This window comes from Uloborus diversus, unplaced genomic scaffold (genome assembly GCF_026930045.1).
Source record: "Uloborus diversus isolate 005 unplaced genomic scaffold, Udiv.v.3.1 scaffold_13, whole genome shotgun sequence".
NCBI lineage: Eukaryota > Metazoa > Arthropoda > Arachnida > Araneae > Uloboridae > Uloborus > Uloborus diversus.
Genome location: NW_026557987.1, coordinates 2838705 through 2855999, shown reverse-complemented (window position 1 = coordinate 2855999; position 17295 = coordinate 2838705). Strand labels below are relative to the sequence as shown.

The 17295-nt window shown below is 34.4% G+C and overlaps 1 protein-coding gene across 1 annotated transcript in view; it reads right to left on the bottom strand.

Moving 5' to 3' along the window:
* Nucleotides 1–17295, bottom strand: part of LOC129232620 (bestrophin-2-like) — a 93343-nt gene that overhangs the window by 27365 nt on the left and 48683 nt on the right. Inside the window, exons 2-5 of the mRNA XM_054866751.1 lie at nucleotides 16705–16903; nucleotides 11815–11949; nucleotides 9844–10010; nucleotides 9104–9258 (exon numbers count right to left, since the gene is read on the bottom strand). Coding sequence (XP_054722726.1) covers nucleotides 9104–9258; nucleotides 9844–10010; nucleotides 11815–11949; nucleotides 16705–16883 — 636 coding nt within the window. The 5' untranslated portion in view covers nucleotides 16884–16903. The remainder of the gene's footprint in view (nucleotides 1–9103; nucleotides 9259–9843; nucleotides 10011–11814; nucleotides 11950–16704; nucleotides 16904–17295) is intronic.

Genomic DNA, 17295 nt, shown 5'->3' with positions numbered 1-17295 from the left:
TTGCTCAAAAAAAAAAATGACAACAAATTACATCAAATTACTTTTATCTTTTCCGAACATTCCAAAGACTAAGTGATAGGGAATGCCGGAAAAAATAAAGGTAAAACAGCGGGGCACAGTGGAATGGTAAAATATTTTAACAGTTTGCAGTGCCACCTATTCAACAATATTTTAACTATTTTCATAAAAATATGGTTGATACAGTTAGAAAATAAATAGCTCTAAAGATCAAGGAAAATAATACTACCTGTATAAGCATAGGCGGATTTAGGACTGAGTTCCTGGGGGGGCAGGATTTTTTTTTTTTAGCAACATTTTTATTTTCCCCACTCCCATGTTTTTGTCTGTTTCCTGTGATGCCTAAGTCCATGCTTTACTTTTCTGTGTGTCGTTTTCATTAATGTGTGTTTTCATGAGGTCCTTTTTGAATTGACCTTAAGAGAGGCAGCTGGTATCAAGAGAGTGAAGCAGGGCTCCCTTTTAAGTGGATAATAGAATATCTTCAATTTTAGGGGGCCGGGGGTTTCTCCCCCAGAGAAAATTTTGTAAAATGGATATAAAATTCTGCAGTTTGAAGCCTTATAAAGGTTAATTGGATAGACATAGAAATTGATAACTAGATTGTACAGTTGTATTGTTCAAACTTTGTAAGTTTGAACAATATGTAATTTTAAGTTTGAAAGAAAAAATAAACTATAGATTTCTCATAACTTTTTTTTTAATTATAAGTAGTGCAGAAAAGGAAAAGGAATAGAGGTAGTGTATCATTTTTTCCCCCTAGCTAAACAGATTAACAATATACAGTAGAAATTGGAGCCCACTTTGCTTAGGATTTTCAAAGACTTATCTAATTATTTTCAAGGACTCTAGAATAAATAAAATTATTTAACGCTCTTCATTTGTACTTTCCAGTCTCTGATATTTTAGTGTTCGATTGTAAATTTTTAGTCCTGTTCTAATTTTGTGAGAAATAGCTATTTTAAATTTAAAAGAAAAAAGAAACTATAGATTTCTCATGATAACAACTTTTCTTCAGTTGCAAGTAGGGCAGAAAACTAATAGAAATAGAAGTAGTGCGTATTTTTTTCCGTGCTAAACGGATAGACAATATGCAGAAGAAGTAAGATAAAAGCAATCAATACAAAAGAATTTCCAAAATACTGCATCCGGGATTGAATAAATAGCAAGATATGAAATACATGAGTCACAAAAATTTATTTCAAATAATGTTATTAATGTGAGAATCATGATTTTTACATTTTTAATACAGGATGTGGCAAGGAGCTGAATTTGACATATTTTGGCATTCCACCCCTCTACCATTTGTTAGAAATTTTAAAATTCAAGGTTTGTAGCCACACGTTTCCAAATATTCAAAGCTTTCAAGTACTTAAAAATGAAATTAGTTTTTTCAAGCAATTTCCATCTTTTAAGGAACGAATCATAAATATTTTTGAGAGTTAGGGACCCACTTCAACGCAGGGGCCCTAAGCAATAGTTTGTTTATCTTATAGGCAAATTTAGCCCCGTTTGTAATTCACTCTTACCTGCAAATTTTTGTTTGTTTTTTTCGTAATTTTTACGAATTCATCAGTTTTTACTGTTAATGGATTTTTACGATTTTACCAATCTTTGTTAGGTTTTTATAGACTTTTATTAAATTTCAGCAAATTTTTCCAAAACTTTTGATGACTCTATTATTTAGATTTCAATAATGACAAGGACTGACTCACTTAGACTTAGACGATTATGACTTACCTTAATTTTTAAACAGTATTTATAAAGTAAGTAAAATTGTACTCAGGGCCGTCGACAGGATTTATGGGCCCCTATGCAACTTTCTTCAGGGCACCTAACTTTTTACTTGAATCTCCTCTTTCTTCGCTCTGCTTTTACATAAATATCCTAAATATTGTCAATGGGTCTAGGTCTAATAAAAAGGTTTTTTGTTCTTTTTTTTAACTGAAAGTTTTTATTTCTCAATTAAAATTGCTTTGCTGTGCTTCTTCTTAATCAAACTTTGTAATGTTATTAAAAAGAGATTCTTGTATACAGGGCTGGATTTTGACTTAGTGGGCCCTAGGCTAGTTTAAGTATGGGGGACCTTTTTCGTAGCTCGGACAACATTATATTAGTAGCAAAACAGGCTATTTTTTAAGTTTTTTCCCCAACTATGTGTCTTTTCCTCTGGCACATATAGCGATATAGCCGTGAATGTGTTTTTAAAAAATGTTTTGTTATACTGTCTTTTTATTTATTTATTTTTTTTTTTTTTTTACCTTGGACGAGGAGGGTTTTCAGGACAGTTATACAGGGACCTCCTTTGAGTTGAAGGTAGAATACCTCAAATTTGAGGGGGTCCGGTCGTTTCTCCCCCGTAAATGTTTTTGAAAAATGCATTAAAAAATTCTGCATTTTGAGGTCTTTTAAGAGGTAATTCGAACTACAAAAACATCAGCAAAAATAGGAGAACAAAATACAGAAATGTTTTAAACTTATGCACTCTTTTGCAAATTAAGGCAATACAAAAGAAAAATTGCCCTTGGTTCAACAAATCGTTGATATTTATTGACAGAGAGGAAAAGCGAGAGAGAAGAAACGATATGACACAAAGTCTATCACTTGCTCACATCGACTTTCGGTTACATATTTTATTTTTCGACCCCGTTAGTTTTGATTATCCCTTTTACCTACCGACAAACACAACGCTGAATCAATTGAAAAATTATCTAGATTAAACAATGCATAAAATTCTTTAAAAGAAATGGTGGAAATATTTAAAAAATAGATACTAATGAGAAAGTAACACCCTCTTACATTCAGAAAGTTCACCTAAAGCTATAGTTTGTTTAGCTTATTGGTAAATTCAACACTGATTCTAATTAATACAGTGACACAGGGGAGCCCCCCCCCAAGAGAAAGGGCACCCCCTCCCCAAAAGAAATTTAATGGCCCTGCTCCCCTCCCCCCTAGGTGGGCACCCTTGAGTGACATAACAGTGCCCCTTTCCTTTTTAGACATTTGATGAGAAGTGCTTCGTCCAAAATGTTTTCCAACCTTAGGCAACCGTTTTTACTCTTGAAACAACGCTAGAATTAGTTTCATTTTGTATCACTGAATTTAAAACTCAAACCAATACATATTTTAAAATATTTCATCAAACTGAGTTGTTTGCCAATGTTTTAAGTCTCGAACGCTAAAAATGCAAGCGCTTTTTTTTTTTTTTTTTTTCATTTTTTACCCCTTGTCTATTTCACTACAATTCTGGTAATCTTTCAGAAATAAGCGGTTTTTTTTTTGTTTTTTTTTTAGCCTTGTAATTTACACAAAAGAAAAAAAAAATCATATTTATTTTTGGTTGATAGAGTCGATAGTGGGCTCTGAAGGTAAGGACAAAAAAAAATTCTCACTTCGAAATTGCAAGCTTGAAAACTTGTAATCTCTAGGAGAAAGAGTTTCTTCAAACTAAAAAGCTTTTTCTTTTCTTTTCTTTTTTTTTTCTTTTTTAAAGAAAGGAAAAGTGGTGGGAGGGATTTTTTCTTTTTCAAAGGCCCGCTTCGCGGGCCCCCAAATCTCTCACGGGCCCCTATGCAATGCATAGGCTTGCCCCCCCCCAATTCTCGACGGCCCTGATTGTACTCTCCCTCTAAGTAAAAAGATTAATATAATCAGAATACTCAGATAACTGAAATTTATTCAGTTTGCGATAGTATTTATTTTCTCTCTCTCTCTCTTAAAAAAAGAGAGAGAGGAGGAAAAAAACTATGTTTTTTAGAATTCCTCAAAAGGCCAATTAATCTACTAAGAACATAAATAAAATACACTTTAAATGTGGACAAAAATTATAACGAGTAGATCGTTCTGTTAGCGCGAATAGGGGGGGGGAGTTTTTTCCCCTTTGCTTTAGGTTCTAATTTGTTAAAATAATCGTCAATTATTATAAGTGTTGCAGCTGAATGTATAGCTCGTTTAGCCTACATTTTCATTCATACACTTGCCCAAATGGTTTTCAGTCCAAAATAGTGAATTCAGACACATTTTCAGCACCCCAGTGACAGCTGTACTATTTGTATTTAATGTTCGGGTTTTTTTCCTCTTGTCTTTTCTCCCATCAGAAAAGGACATTCGCTTTTCTCTTTATTTTCATTGAACTATTCAAAAAAGAAAAAGTCATGATTTTTTTTTAGTTTCAAGATTTTTGGGAGATGTGTTGTTACTATATAAAGTTCTTCCGAAACTGGGGGGCATTGCCCCCTGTGCCCCCCCCCCATAAATCCACCCATGCCCTTCTAAACTATTCAAAAAAGAATTTTTTTTTTTTTTAATTTTTGGAAGATGTGTTGTTACTACATGAAGTCCTCCCAAAACTGGGGGGGCATTGCCCCCCTCTGCTCCCCCATAAATCCGCCCATGCGTATAAGTCATTTTCAAAATTTGATTCACATATCGTAATAGGTACCATGTGATTTATCAAAAATATTTTTTCTGTCGTGTAGAATGATAAAGTTTTTTAATTAATATTTTAGGTATTAAATGATATCTACTGATATCCAGTGCAGTACTTAGTTAATATTGGGAAGAATTTGATTTTAAATCTTTACTAATAATAAAGCTGAAAGTCTCTCTGTCTGGATATCTGTCCGGATCTCTGTCTGTCAGGATCCCTGTGACGCGGATAGCGCCTAAACCGCTCGGCCGATTTTCATGAAATGTGGCACAGAATTAATTTGTAGCATGGAGGTGTGCACCTCGAAGCGTTTTTTCAAAAATTTGATTTTCTTCTTGCAATTTTAAGAACATTTCTCCGAGCAAAATTATCATAAGATGGACGAGTAAACTACCAAGCTATCATAACGTGGAACCGTAACATGGGCAAGCCAATTGGCGAGAAATTCATCATACATTATTTGTAAAAATACAGGCAAACCAAAAGAAGTTTTAGTTTTCTACTATGGGCAAAACCGTGCGGGTGCCACCAGTGTTTAATATAATTTCTGTACCTCAGAGCCAGAACGACGTAAGTCACATTATGATAATTTTACAGTAGAGAGGAAAAACTTTTTTCTGGCGCATGGTAAAGGATGGGACGCGCGTTCTTTTAGCACTGGTAAAAAATTTAAAAAAGTTTTTTTTTTTTTTTTGAGCAATCACGATTGCTTATTGTTCTCACTTGACTGTTTTGATGTCCTATCATTTTATTTTCCCACCGCCACCCTCTGCAGCATCACCGTCGACCGGGTCCTCACGATGCTGCTCCTATAGCGAAAGGGGATATAGGTTGCATCCATGTCCTACACACACGCACATACATACACATCTACACACACACACACACACACACGCATACACACAACTACCCACACATTCATGCCTGCACACTGACACAAACACATATGCCTACATGCACATACCCCCCCCCCACACACACATTCATACACACAACTACCCTCACACTTATGCCAGCACACAGACACAAACACACATCCCTACACACATACACATACCCCTACACACAAACATACATAGCCCCACACACAAACACACACGCCTACATACACACATTCGTGATTGCGAAAAACATAACTTGAATTCAAGATGTCAAAATTCAAATTTTTTTTTTTACATTCACATGGCTTGATGCAGAATAGAATGCATTATAAAATACACCAATAAACCGAAAATTACATTTTTTGGACTTACATCAGTCTGGTTCAGAGGTACAGATTTGACAAGCGCAAACGGCGCCAAGTGAAATATTTCATTTTGTTTACGCATTAATTTATTAACTAATTCTTTTTCATTCCTTCCTTCAGCCATTCACTTATTTTCTTATTCATTCACTAATTTATTGTTTCTAAACAATTACCGTAAAGTGGGACTACTTAAGCTTCCAGGGGCTATACTTGAACCCATGAGAAAAAAGTGTTTAAAATCCGTCCTGGTCCTATAAAACTCAATGTATAAACTTAAAAAAACTTTCTCCATGACAGATAGCAGTACTAGGATGAGGTTGGATCATGAAATAAAATTTCTGCTATTCCCGCCTTTTTCTGATTGAGGTTATGATTGCAAGCCGTTTAAACAGTTGTTTTTAGCGTCTGCAAACTTTCGCATGTAAGTTCACGGAAACATCTGATATCATCAAGGTAGTTTTATGTTTGGATTCTTTTTCTTACTAAAATAATAGAGTTTTAAGGTTATAACTATATAATTGACACAGTAACTAATATAAGTTAGTAAAAGTGCACTGGTTGCTTTAAAATGGGGCTACTTGAACCCAGTGTTCAAACAGCCCCAGACCACATTTCATCCCTAAATTATGTTAAGTAAGGTTTGTAATATTCTTTATCTTTATCTTTATTCTTTATTCTTTATCTTTAATAATAATAAAGCTGAATGTCCCTCTGTCAGGATCTCTGTCTGTCGGGATCTCTGTGACGCGCATAGCGTCTACACCGTTCTATTGATTTTCATGAAATTTGGCACAAAGTTAGTTTGTAGCATGGGGGTGTGCACCTCGAAGCGATTTTTCAAAAATTCGATGTGGTTCTTTTTCTATTCCAATTTTAAGAACAAAGCTACCATAAGATGGGCGAGTAAATTACGAAATTATCGTAACGTGGAACCGTAACATGGGTACAAGCCAGTTGGCGAGAAAATTCACCATACATTATTTGTAAATATACAGGCGAACCAAAAGACCTTTTATTTTTCTATTACGGGCAAAGCCGTGCGGGTACCACTAGTATTTTAAAATAAAGAGGTAAGTTGCTATTTATACCCGTTTATTTGCAGATCTGATGATAAAAAGGTCCGAAAGTAAAAAAGAACCCTTTGAAGTAGGAAATAATGCGGATTATTAAGAGGAAAAATTACAATTGTGTCCAGATTCAACTAATTCCGGAGAAATGTCTTAGAGAATGGCTTACTTGACTTAAGTACATCAATTCTAAAAAATAAATTAAAAGATCGTTCACAAAACAAGTCTGGAAATCCAGTAGTATTTAATAGCGAGGAAGAGCAGGTATTAAATAATATCAGGGAAAATAAATCCACCCAAGGTATTAAATTGAGGAGTTTTCATTCTTTCTAATGTTTAAATAATAAGCATTTCAATTGGTTTTAGCTGTAGTTAGATTATATTTCTGTTTGAGAAATTAAGTTTGCCTAAAAATGTTTTTATGTAAACGTTGATTTTATATTAATTTTTTCGAAAAATTTGAAATTTATATAATGCTCACTAGAATGTACGTTTTGAGTTTTTTTTTTTTTTTCAAAACCATTGGTTTTTCTTGATTGGTTCCTCTGTTTTATAGCTTTTTCGAATGGATTTGCTAAGTGGGACCAAGTAGCCCCAGCGTGGGGCTACTTGAACCCATTTTTTAAGAATAGAAAAAAATATATAAAGATGAGTTAAAATTAATGTTTAAAAAAGGCTTAAGGTGGTAGCAGAACGTCTGAAAAGTCGTAAAAACAAGGCTATCAGTTCACATTATGAGTTTAGCCAAAAATTCAGTGTAAAACTAAAGAAAAAAAAAACTGAAATTTCGATTCCAAGTACCCTTACTTTACAGTAATTAATTAATTTGTTTATGGTTTCCTTATATACTCGTTTATTTGCTCATGTATTTGATAAAAAATATTTTTAATGATCAAATAATTCATATTTCAAGAGAAATTATTTTATTTTTCCCTCTGTCCAAACGAAAAAAGGAAGAAAATTTGGTACTTGGCAAAAGTGAAAAAATATTGTCTACACCGAGAGCCAGGTTTGCTCCTCTTGCTTCAATTTTTTACTGTAACGTTAATTTTAATAAGGGTTTGATGTAAAAAAAATTCCCGTTTTAGCGAAGCCCTTTACAGCAATAATTTCCTTTTAGCTAAGACTTGGGTAATCCTCAACTACATAGGAACAATGTCATCATTCGCAATGTCGGTAAAAGCAAATTTTATTATAAAGAAATGATTTCGCTGGTCTTTTGAGATTCGACTGTATTTATTTGGTGGGCTTTTTTATACTTTAATGGATAAATTTATGCTGTTAAAGTTAGTTGGAGAATTATTTTACATTTTAATGTAACTTTATTTAACTTAGGTTATTTAATAGCTCTTTTTTTTTTTTTACCAGCCTGTTTTCTTCAAGGGTGTGCGTAGGTGGCTTTGCTTAGCTTATTTCCACTATACATTAAAATGTGAAAATGAATCGCGAAAATGAAATGATATCGCCAAATAAGCAGTTATCGTATAACGTAGTGTAAATACACAAATTCAAAGATTGGTTCTCTAACGCACCACTTAAAAAAATCCTATAAATCCGCAAAAAGATAAAATAATGTATGGTACCCCCAAATAAGTAATTTGCATGTGGTTTTGACCAAACATGGCTGAGGTGAATACTAAGGTTACCATAGAGATGCAGCATGTCACCAAACTAAGAAATCTTTGGTTTATAATACAGAAAAATAGTCATCCTCGAAAAATAACGATCTATTATCACGATAACGCTAATGTGTTGATTTCTTTCACAAGTGCTTGAAAAAATGCTTTTCTCAAAAGAATGAATCACCATCGTTTCCTGAAAACTGGGTGGTAAAACATGTGAAGAGCCACGTCAGCTTTACCAGCGAAAATAATAAAACCGTCACGTGATCGAATCCCACCTGATCTAACACCTCATGACTTCTTCACCTGGGGTTTCATCAAATTCCTTTTAGGGAGGGGAAAAGTCACGAATATGTTTCTGCTGCTTGCAAGGAATGGGGAAACAGTCAGCAGCATCACAATTGGTCAACGAAAGGATGTGTGAACCATGGTGGAACGTTGATCGCATAGGGTTGACATGATTAAATTTCTTTGTACATAATTATGTTCCTTGTTTTATGTATGCATTCGTATTCCTCATAAAAATTGCTGATCATAAAAATGGAAAGTTATTTTTGTAACATCCAGTAGAGATAAGTTCATTATATTAAGAAATTTACCCCGATTCTACGTTTTAATCTTTGAAGAATCTTCAGTCTTAAGACTTATAAGAGAAGGGTCTTCAGACAACTTCCCTAGTTTTAATGTAGTTTTGCCTAGACAATCGATAATTTAGTCTTACTTCAAGGATTTGCTTGACAGGTTCGCCCTGCTGAATCCGTCCTTCCTTCACCGCCAAGTTGACGAGATTGATGAACCAGATGTACGGAATCCAGTGCTTATTAACGGAAATATTGATGTTGTCAAACATCTGTTTCTCTTCTTGAGTAATTAGACCTGGAAATAATAGATAAGGTACTGTCTCAATTTAAAAAGGTACACATTTCGGATTTGCAAAACGATACTCTAAAAAAAATTGCAAGATTTTTTATATCACTAAGAGCTTCTCTACCTTCTAATTTCGCTCATCAATCTCGGTGGTAACGTCTGACATGCATGCTCCCATCATAAAATTAACATTATACTGATGCGTACAGCTACGACTGTTCAATTCACGAATGATTTCAATTTCAATCTGGAATTTCAGGCCAGGATGGTTCAATCCAGGAGTCACCATGATGGTAATCCGGAAGCCTTACCTTTTTTCCAAAATACGTCTGTCAGTGAGTAGCAAAAGCATGGGCGTCCATATGTAAAATTGTAAGGGGGGGGGCTTAGATATTTTAATCATGGTTTAGCAGGATATATTCCCCATGGAAACAGAAAAAGTACTAAAAGCAAGGAAATTATCATTTCTAAAGGGCGGGGGGGGGGGGGGGGGGCTCGAGCTCCCCCCCCCTATATGGGCGCCCTGGAGCAAAGGACATTATAAAGGTTGAACAGAAGTCATATGTTTATTGTAATCTGAGAATAACGAAGTACCTGCTTCGATGAGATGCATCATGGTCGGAAACCTCTTCTTAGCTGATCCGCTGATCGTCTGAAACAGAATGATGGTCGCCAAGTTCACGTAGCGAGCCAAGGTTCGTCTCAACACTCGTCCTCGCTCGTCCGCTCCATTGACATACATGGTCAAGGTGTGCGTCACCCTGAAAAAAATAGGTGTTCCAAAATGTAAGATGAAAGTAAATGAAGAGGAATAGTGAGAAAACGAAAAAAAAAAAATTGTTGGAATAGCTAAATTATTTCAAAGGAGCACCTTAAACGGAGCGTTTTGAATTTATCATAGGTACAGGATACAGGCGAAAATTTCTCTCCCCTTTTCGGTTCATATCCAAGTACTGTGGTGGAGTTGTCTCGTGGCTGCTTATAAAGACACTTAGTTCAGTTATTTACGTTCTGTGGTAGGGGTACTAGTGGTTGTCTGTTAAATGCTCTTAATAATTGCGGCGTGTAAAATGGTGAAAACCAAAAAGGCACGTGGCTCCGGCATTGAAAGCAACAATAACTATCAATGTCAGCAAGCATATATATTTCTGATTCGATACCAGCGGTATCGTATTGAAAGGTACGATGCCTTACAGGTATCGATCTTAAAGATAGACCATCTAAAAATCAGTTTATTCCATATTTATGAATTAAATGAGATGCCTGAGACATCAAAGCTACAGTGGCACATGAAATGAATGGCGTCTTGAAGCCATTGTGTCTGCAATGGCAAATGGAATGAATAATGTTTTGAAGTCATCAATGTCTGCTTTGGCAAATGAAATAAATGATTTTTCGAAGACATCAATGCCCGCAATGGCACATGGACTTAAATGACGCCTTAAAGACATCAATGTCTGCAATGGCAAATGAAGTGAAGACGACATCAATGTCTGCAACGGCTAATGAAATGAATGAGGTCTTGAATTCATCGATGTCCGTAATGGCAAGAGAAATGAATGACGCCTTGAAGCCGTCGATGCCTGCAATGGCAAATAAAATGAATAAAGTCTCGAAGACATCAATGCCTGCAATATCACTAGGCGTAAGTAACGTGTCAGAGACGTCTAAGTCAGCAATGTCCCATGAAAGGAATGCCGTCTCTCAGATGCCATTGTATGTCAGAGGGTAAAGTGTGTTATAAGGTTTTTTCCATAGACTAATAATAAGAGTAGACCGAGCTATGGCAACCCTTTTGCTGCTCATAAACCAAACCATGTGACTGGTGGATATCCTAGCAACAGCGGGCGTTGATCGTAGCAGACGATCAACGCGAGCGAGAAATAAAATAAATAGAATTGATGGAACACGGAAGAATGATCTTTTATAGAGTCCGATTTGTAAATATGTTATTCTAAGTTGTAAATATTTTGTTAATATAGCGAGTTTTTCGTTTAGATAGTATTGTGCATTTTCTTTATTCAATTTCAATAACTCTCTAAGCAATTAAAGATGCAAGCGCCCAAAAAGAATCGGCAAACGGTAAGATTTTTACCTACAATTTCAATTTAAGATACCGATTAGTACATTTTTGCGTTAACGCAAAAACTTTACGCCATTACGTTTACGCCAACGCTGACGTAGCAGTTCCGAATGAAATAAAAGTTACTGAAAACTGTGAACAAAAACTAATTACTAATGTCAAAAAAATGCATAACTAAAAGAAAAACTTCAATCATCTCTGCAACTTGGAAAAAAATTATAATAAAAACACATTACGTCTTAAAATACATGTCGAGTGCCAAACTATAGATAATCCTGCCATCTAGCAACCATGCTGCCAAAGTTTTCGCCAAGCCTTCCACCAGTCACATGATGTATCCATGAAACAATTTTTTCATCAGCTAGTCGGGGAAAGCTCTGTCTACTCTTATTATTAGTGCATGGTTTTTTCATAACTGTAGTACTTTTTTGTCATGTAAAAAAATGTCAAAGGAATCCGAGCAGACATGAAAATCAGCTCACCTGTCGGGCCAAGGGAGGTTGAGAAACTGATTCCACCACCTCGTGACGACAAATGTGACGTAGAAGCCGAGGACGAAAGACATGGGCATCAGACCCGCCGTCTGGTTGCAGTAGAGGGCCACCTTCTCGAACACTCTGAAAGAGACTGACGATACATTGGCTACTTGACTGGCCAAATCATTAAGGAGAAATACAAGAAGAGATCACGATTCTTCTATTATTTTAAAAAACAATCGATATACAATCAGGTAATCGTGGTTTACTTTTCTCACAAAAATAATGTGACAACCAGCGTAATTAAGCTTGAATTACAGATATATTACAGACACACGTGTTTTAGTGTTACAAAAAAATTCATTATCAACTCATACAGTTGCTTCTATCGAATTTTGTATATTTCGGCGATCTTAACTTAATAATGGGGCTTCTTTAAATCCAGCGCATGTGCCTTCAATATTTTTGCTATTGAAGCTAAAATTACGCCTGCTGTCTCATTTTTTACTAAATAGTATTTTGTGTCTCTTCTGAACGCTAATTTGTTCATTTGTTTTTTTAAAATAGTTTGTGTCCATATTGCGTTAGAGACAAGCAATGAAATTTTAACTACCAGATCCAACCATGAAGTTTATTACACACTCAACGCAACCTTGCTTATTACAAATGTAATACCCGCTATTACCATTTGATCGCTATTGCTCACGAATCTGGCAAATAATTTTACCAAGTATGTTGTACATATGTGGAGCATAAGTTTTTCAGATTAAAAATAATCGAGAATTATTTTCGAACGCGAAATGAACAAGATTGTCAGACCTCGCCTTACTAGAAATTGAGTACGAACTCAGTAACAGTTAAAATGTTTCTCAGTTTTATAAAATTTTGTAACCTAAAATTTCACCAAAAAAAAAAAAAAAAAACTCCTCTGAATTATTCTTACCAACTCAGTTTTTACAAAAAGTATTTTTCAAGCATTATGAGTACTTGTACAAATGAATCTTTTCATTGCAGTTTCACAACTATGCATCATTTAGCTTTGAGTGCGGAGCTATGCAAAAGCTAAATCCGACCCCGATCTGAAGTTATGGAATGTGCTCTGACTGTTCGAAATCCCTTCAAGGCAAGAGCAAGTGTAGCTGCCACCATTGATGGCGTGTAAGTCTTTTTAGTCATTCTCATTTTTCTGCGATTAAATGGCTAATTAATATCACTAATGATAATTCTGTTCGACGTTGTATTCAGTATGTGACCATTTAATAACTCCAAACTGCTAGTTCTTATTAACAAGGCAGTCTAGTAATTTTAGCACCTTAATTTTTAAATGGAAGATTCCATATAGCTAGCATGTTTATATTAGATGTGTTCATAGTTGTTTTTAAATGAAAAAACAAAGTAGTAGCTTTTTCTAATATGATTAAATATCAATTAGTTATCACTTAATAAATTGGTAATTCAAGATGTTTTGTATTTGAATTAGCAGCTTAGCTTCAGCGAATAGAAAAAGAAAAGTAAAGTTCCTTCTTTTCATCGTCTCCTTCCTTTTCATATGTTATAAATGATTCTTGGTTTTAACTTTCCCAGAAAAGGAAAGAACTGCTTTCAAATAAAGGTTTTGTTCAGAAAAGTTTAGTTTCAATCATGTGGGGACTTTGGTGGAAAATACGAGGAGTACAGGGAAGGAGCACGAAATGTCAATCCTTCCTGTGTTCGAAAAAATTCATGTTTGGAAGCTCAAAACCCCATCCTATCTTGCTAATGCTTTATGTTTTTTTTTTCTTCACTTTGACCCTTCTCCTTTCTTAAGCGTTAAACACACTCAATGTCATGAGTCTAAAATCGCGGTAAATAATTATAACTAAAATTAAAAATTTTAAAAAACCCCGACTGAGTTCCAAATGTAGAACTAAGAGGGAAAACTGAAAATCCTTTTAAAAGCCTAATAGGGTAACATCTCCAGTAATCGGCAGTTCACCAGTAATTGGCACTTCGAACAAAAATGTCCTAAAATAAGATTCGTATCCAATCTTTTAAAAGTAGAAAACTATATACCAACTGAATGTACATGTACTTTAAAGATTTTAACTTTAATTCATGTTACTAAATGGTAGCAGTGCACATGGAAAGAGAACAATTGTGGTAGAGAATCGGTTCATTTGTTATGGTTCCTTAGAATCATCGAGTCAATGTTCCTTTATCTGTGGAAAAAGCTATAATTCGTAAAATCGAAACTGCATACCGAACTAATAAAACAGCAATAATCTCTATATTGTTTTCCATGCAACACTCAAAATTTATTTTCATTTCTCTAAAATACTTTTTCAACCTCAAAATGTGTGATTTAACATTAATTTATGTAAAATTACCTACTTTAAATTAACATTTATTATGTTTCTTATGATGATAAAATTTGTATGTAATCTAAAAGTAAAAAAATTAAGTGGTTTCCCAGTTATATTAACATAGGCCAATTACTGGTGATTTTGATATATATATATATATATATATATATATATATATATAAAATATCAGTTCAAATATTTTTTATTTTAGTAAACTAAGTAGAAGTACAGATGTGCACTCTTTAATACAAAAATATTTGCAAGTGAGTTTTTTTTTTCTATGTAATAAAAACAGAGGTAAGTTTAAGGACAAACTCTTAAAGTGCCAATTACTGGGGTCGTTACCCTATTAATAAAATCAATTAAAAATATTTTATTTGTTAACATTAGAAACTGGCAACAGATAAAATTTTTAAATCATTACTTTTAATTTCCTTGTCGGCCAACATTGAATTCGGTTACTAATCGCGTGAATTAGGCTTAGCAGTGTTTAAAATCTGCTTTAAAAATGCGTTGTAATTCGAATTCTATATAGCATGGAAGTTTCAAACACATTCTATCAGACGCGGAAAAAAATACTCTTTATTGTGATACTAAATTTTAAAAATTTTAAATATGTTTTCAGTGCAAAAATTGCAAAAAAAACCTTTTAGAGGTTTTTAGTTGATAGCTTCGTTAATGAATGTCATCCGAAGACGCAACCTAGCTAAGAACACTCTCGATCAACTCTCCTTTCGAATATTTTTTTTTATTAACACGCTTTTATTAGCTTCACCTGTATGTATGTATGTATGTATGTATGTATGTATCTTGTAACGGAATCTTGCAGCTCAAATTTCGTCCACTTCCTGCGATCGGATTCTTTTGAAATTTGGCACGCTACCTCAGACCCGATGACAATGCAATTTTCTATAATCAAATTAATTTATGAACTCTTTTAATTGTTGGTTTTCTTCAATTTTAATCAATATTTTGGCCTAAATCCAACAATGTGAAAAAGGAAAATTTTTTAAAAATACATTAAAAAATGCTAGCAAAAATTATTTAAAAATACCTACAAAAACCTTCAATTATTGTGCATCAGACAAAATTTTTTCCAATGTTCCAAGGTAATTAGAACATGAAATATAATTGTTTTTAACTAATTTCATGCCAAAATGTAGGTGAGCCTTCAATTGGAAATTCATTGCTGATCAGACCATTGTTGAACAGAACTTTTATTCAAATGCATCTCAAATTTTCAAAGTAATATAAATATGATTTCCGCAAACATACATTGATGACTCACAGTAGCTTTCCATCGGGGTGGCTTTCTCTTAACTTTAAGATATTACCTCGCACTCGTTTTATAAATAATTTCGTCAATTCTGGATAAATATTTCAACTGTAAGACTAAAAAACAGAAAAAAAAATAATAGTTTAAAAAACTAAAAAAACACGCTTTCGTAGCAAAATGAACTAAAAAGTGAAAAATAATCTTTGGATGATAGTAGTTGACCAATCACTTAATTTTAATGTAATACGAAAAAGCGTGGGGGGCTTCTTATCAGTTGTCTTGAATTTCTTCCATTTGTTGTCCAAGCAAAAATGTTAATAGACAGCATCCCACGCTTTTTTGTATTACATTAAAATTAAGTGATTGGTCAACTACTATCATCCAAAGATTATTTTTCACTTTTTAGTTCATTTTGCTACGAAAGCGTTTTGTTTTAGCTTTTTAAACTATTTTTTTTTTCAAAATCGGTTCATTCGTTTAGGCACTAGAGTACCACACACACACACACCATAGACTAATAATAAGAGTAGACCGAGCTATGGCAACCCTTTTGCTGCTCATAAACCAAACCATGTGACTAGTGGATATCCTAGCAACAGCGGGCGTTGAACGTAGCAGACGATAAACTTCAGCGAGAAATAAAATAAATTGAATTGATGGAACACGAAAGAATGATCTTTTATGGAGTCCGATTTGTAAATTTGTTATTCTAAGTTGTACATATTTTGTTAATATAGTTTCTTTAGTCAATTTCAATAACTCTATAAGCAATTAAAGATGCAAGCGCCCAAAAAGAACCAGCAAACGGTAAGATTTTTATATAAAATTTCAATTTAAGATACCGATTAGTACATTTTTGCGTTAACGCAAAACGTTTACGCCTTCACGTTCACGCCAACGCTGACGTAGCAGTTCCAAATGAAATAATAGTTACTGAAAACTGTGATCAAAAACTAATGCCAAAATAATGCATAACTAAAAGAACAACAGTTCAATCTCTGCACCTGGAAAAAAAAATATAATGAAAATACATTGCGTCTTAAAATACGTGTCGAGTGCCAAACTACAGATAATGTTGCCATCTAGCAACCATGCTGCAAAAGTTTTCGCCAAGCCTTCCACCAGTCACATGATGTATCCATGAACCAATTTTTTCATCAGCAAGTCTGGGAAAGCTCGGTCTACTCTTATTATTAGTCTATGACACACACAAAAAAGTTAAACTTATAACCCCCTTGCATATGCACATGCACATATAATTCGGGCTCTACTCATTACCTTTTTTGCTCGTCGGTCATGTAGAACCTGTAGAAGCAGCTGATGACGGCATAGGCACCCCCGTAGAGCAAAAGCTCTTTGAAGACCAGCTTGTAGATGCTGCCTCGCCACTTGAACAGCAACTTGGCGAATCCCATGAAGCTGGTGTTGGAGACATGCTTCTGGTAGGTGATGGTCATGGCGAGCGGGAAAAATGGGGCTGAAAGAATGAAAATGCATCCAGGGTCAGTAATACTTATGGTATGGATTCGATTGGTAGTAGTCCTGTTTCTGAATTTGTCGGAATATAATGGACATAAAATTGCTTTCAAGAAACCTGCTATAAAATTGCATGAAAGCATTATTAGCAATGACATTAGGAAGCAGGGTAGTCAGAAGTAGATATCCTCTGTGCGAGACCATTGCAAAGCTCTCCCCGCCGCTCGAGGAGGATTTAATATTTAAGTGCTTTATAGTTTCAGTTACTGGAAATTCACGTCGACTACAGAATTTGCAAATTTATTGCTTTATTCTACGCTCTCCAAAACATTGCGTTTTTCACATGTTTATTTCTTTATTCAATTCAGTCATTTTTCCCCCGACATTATACGA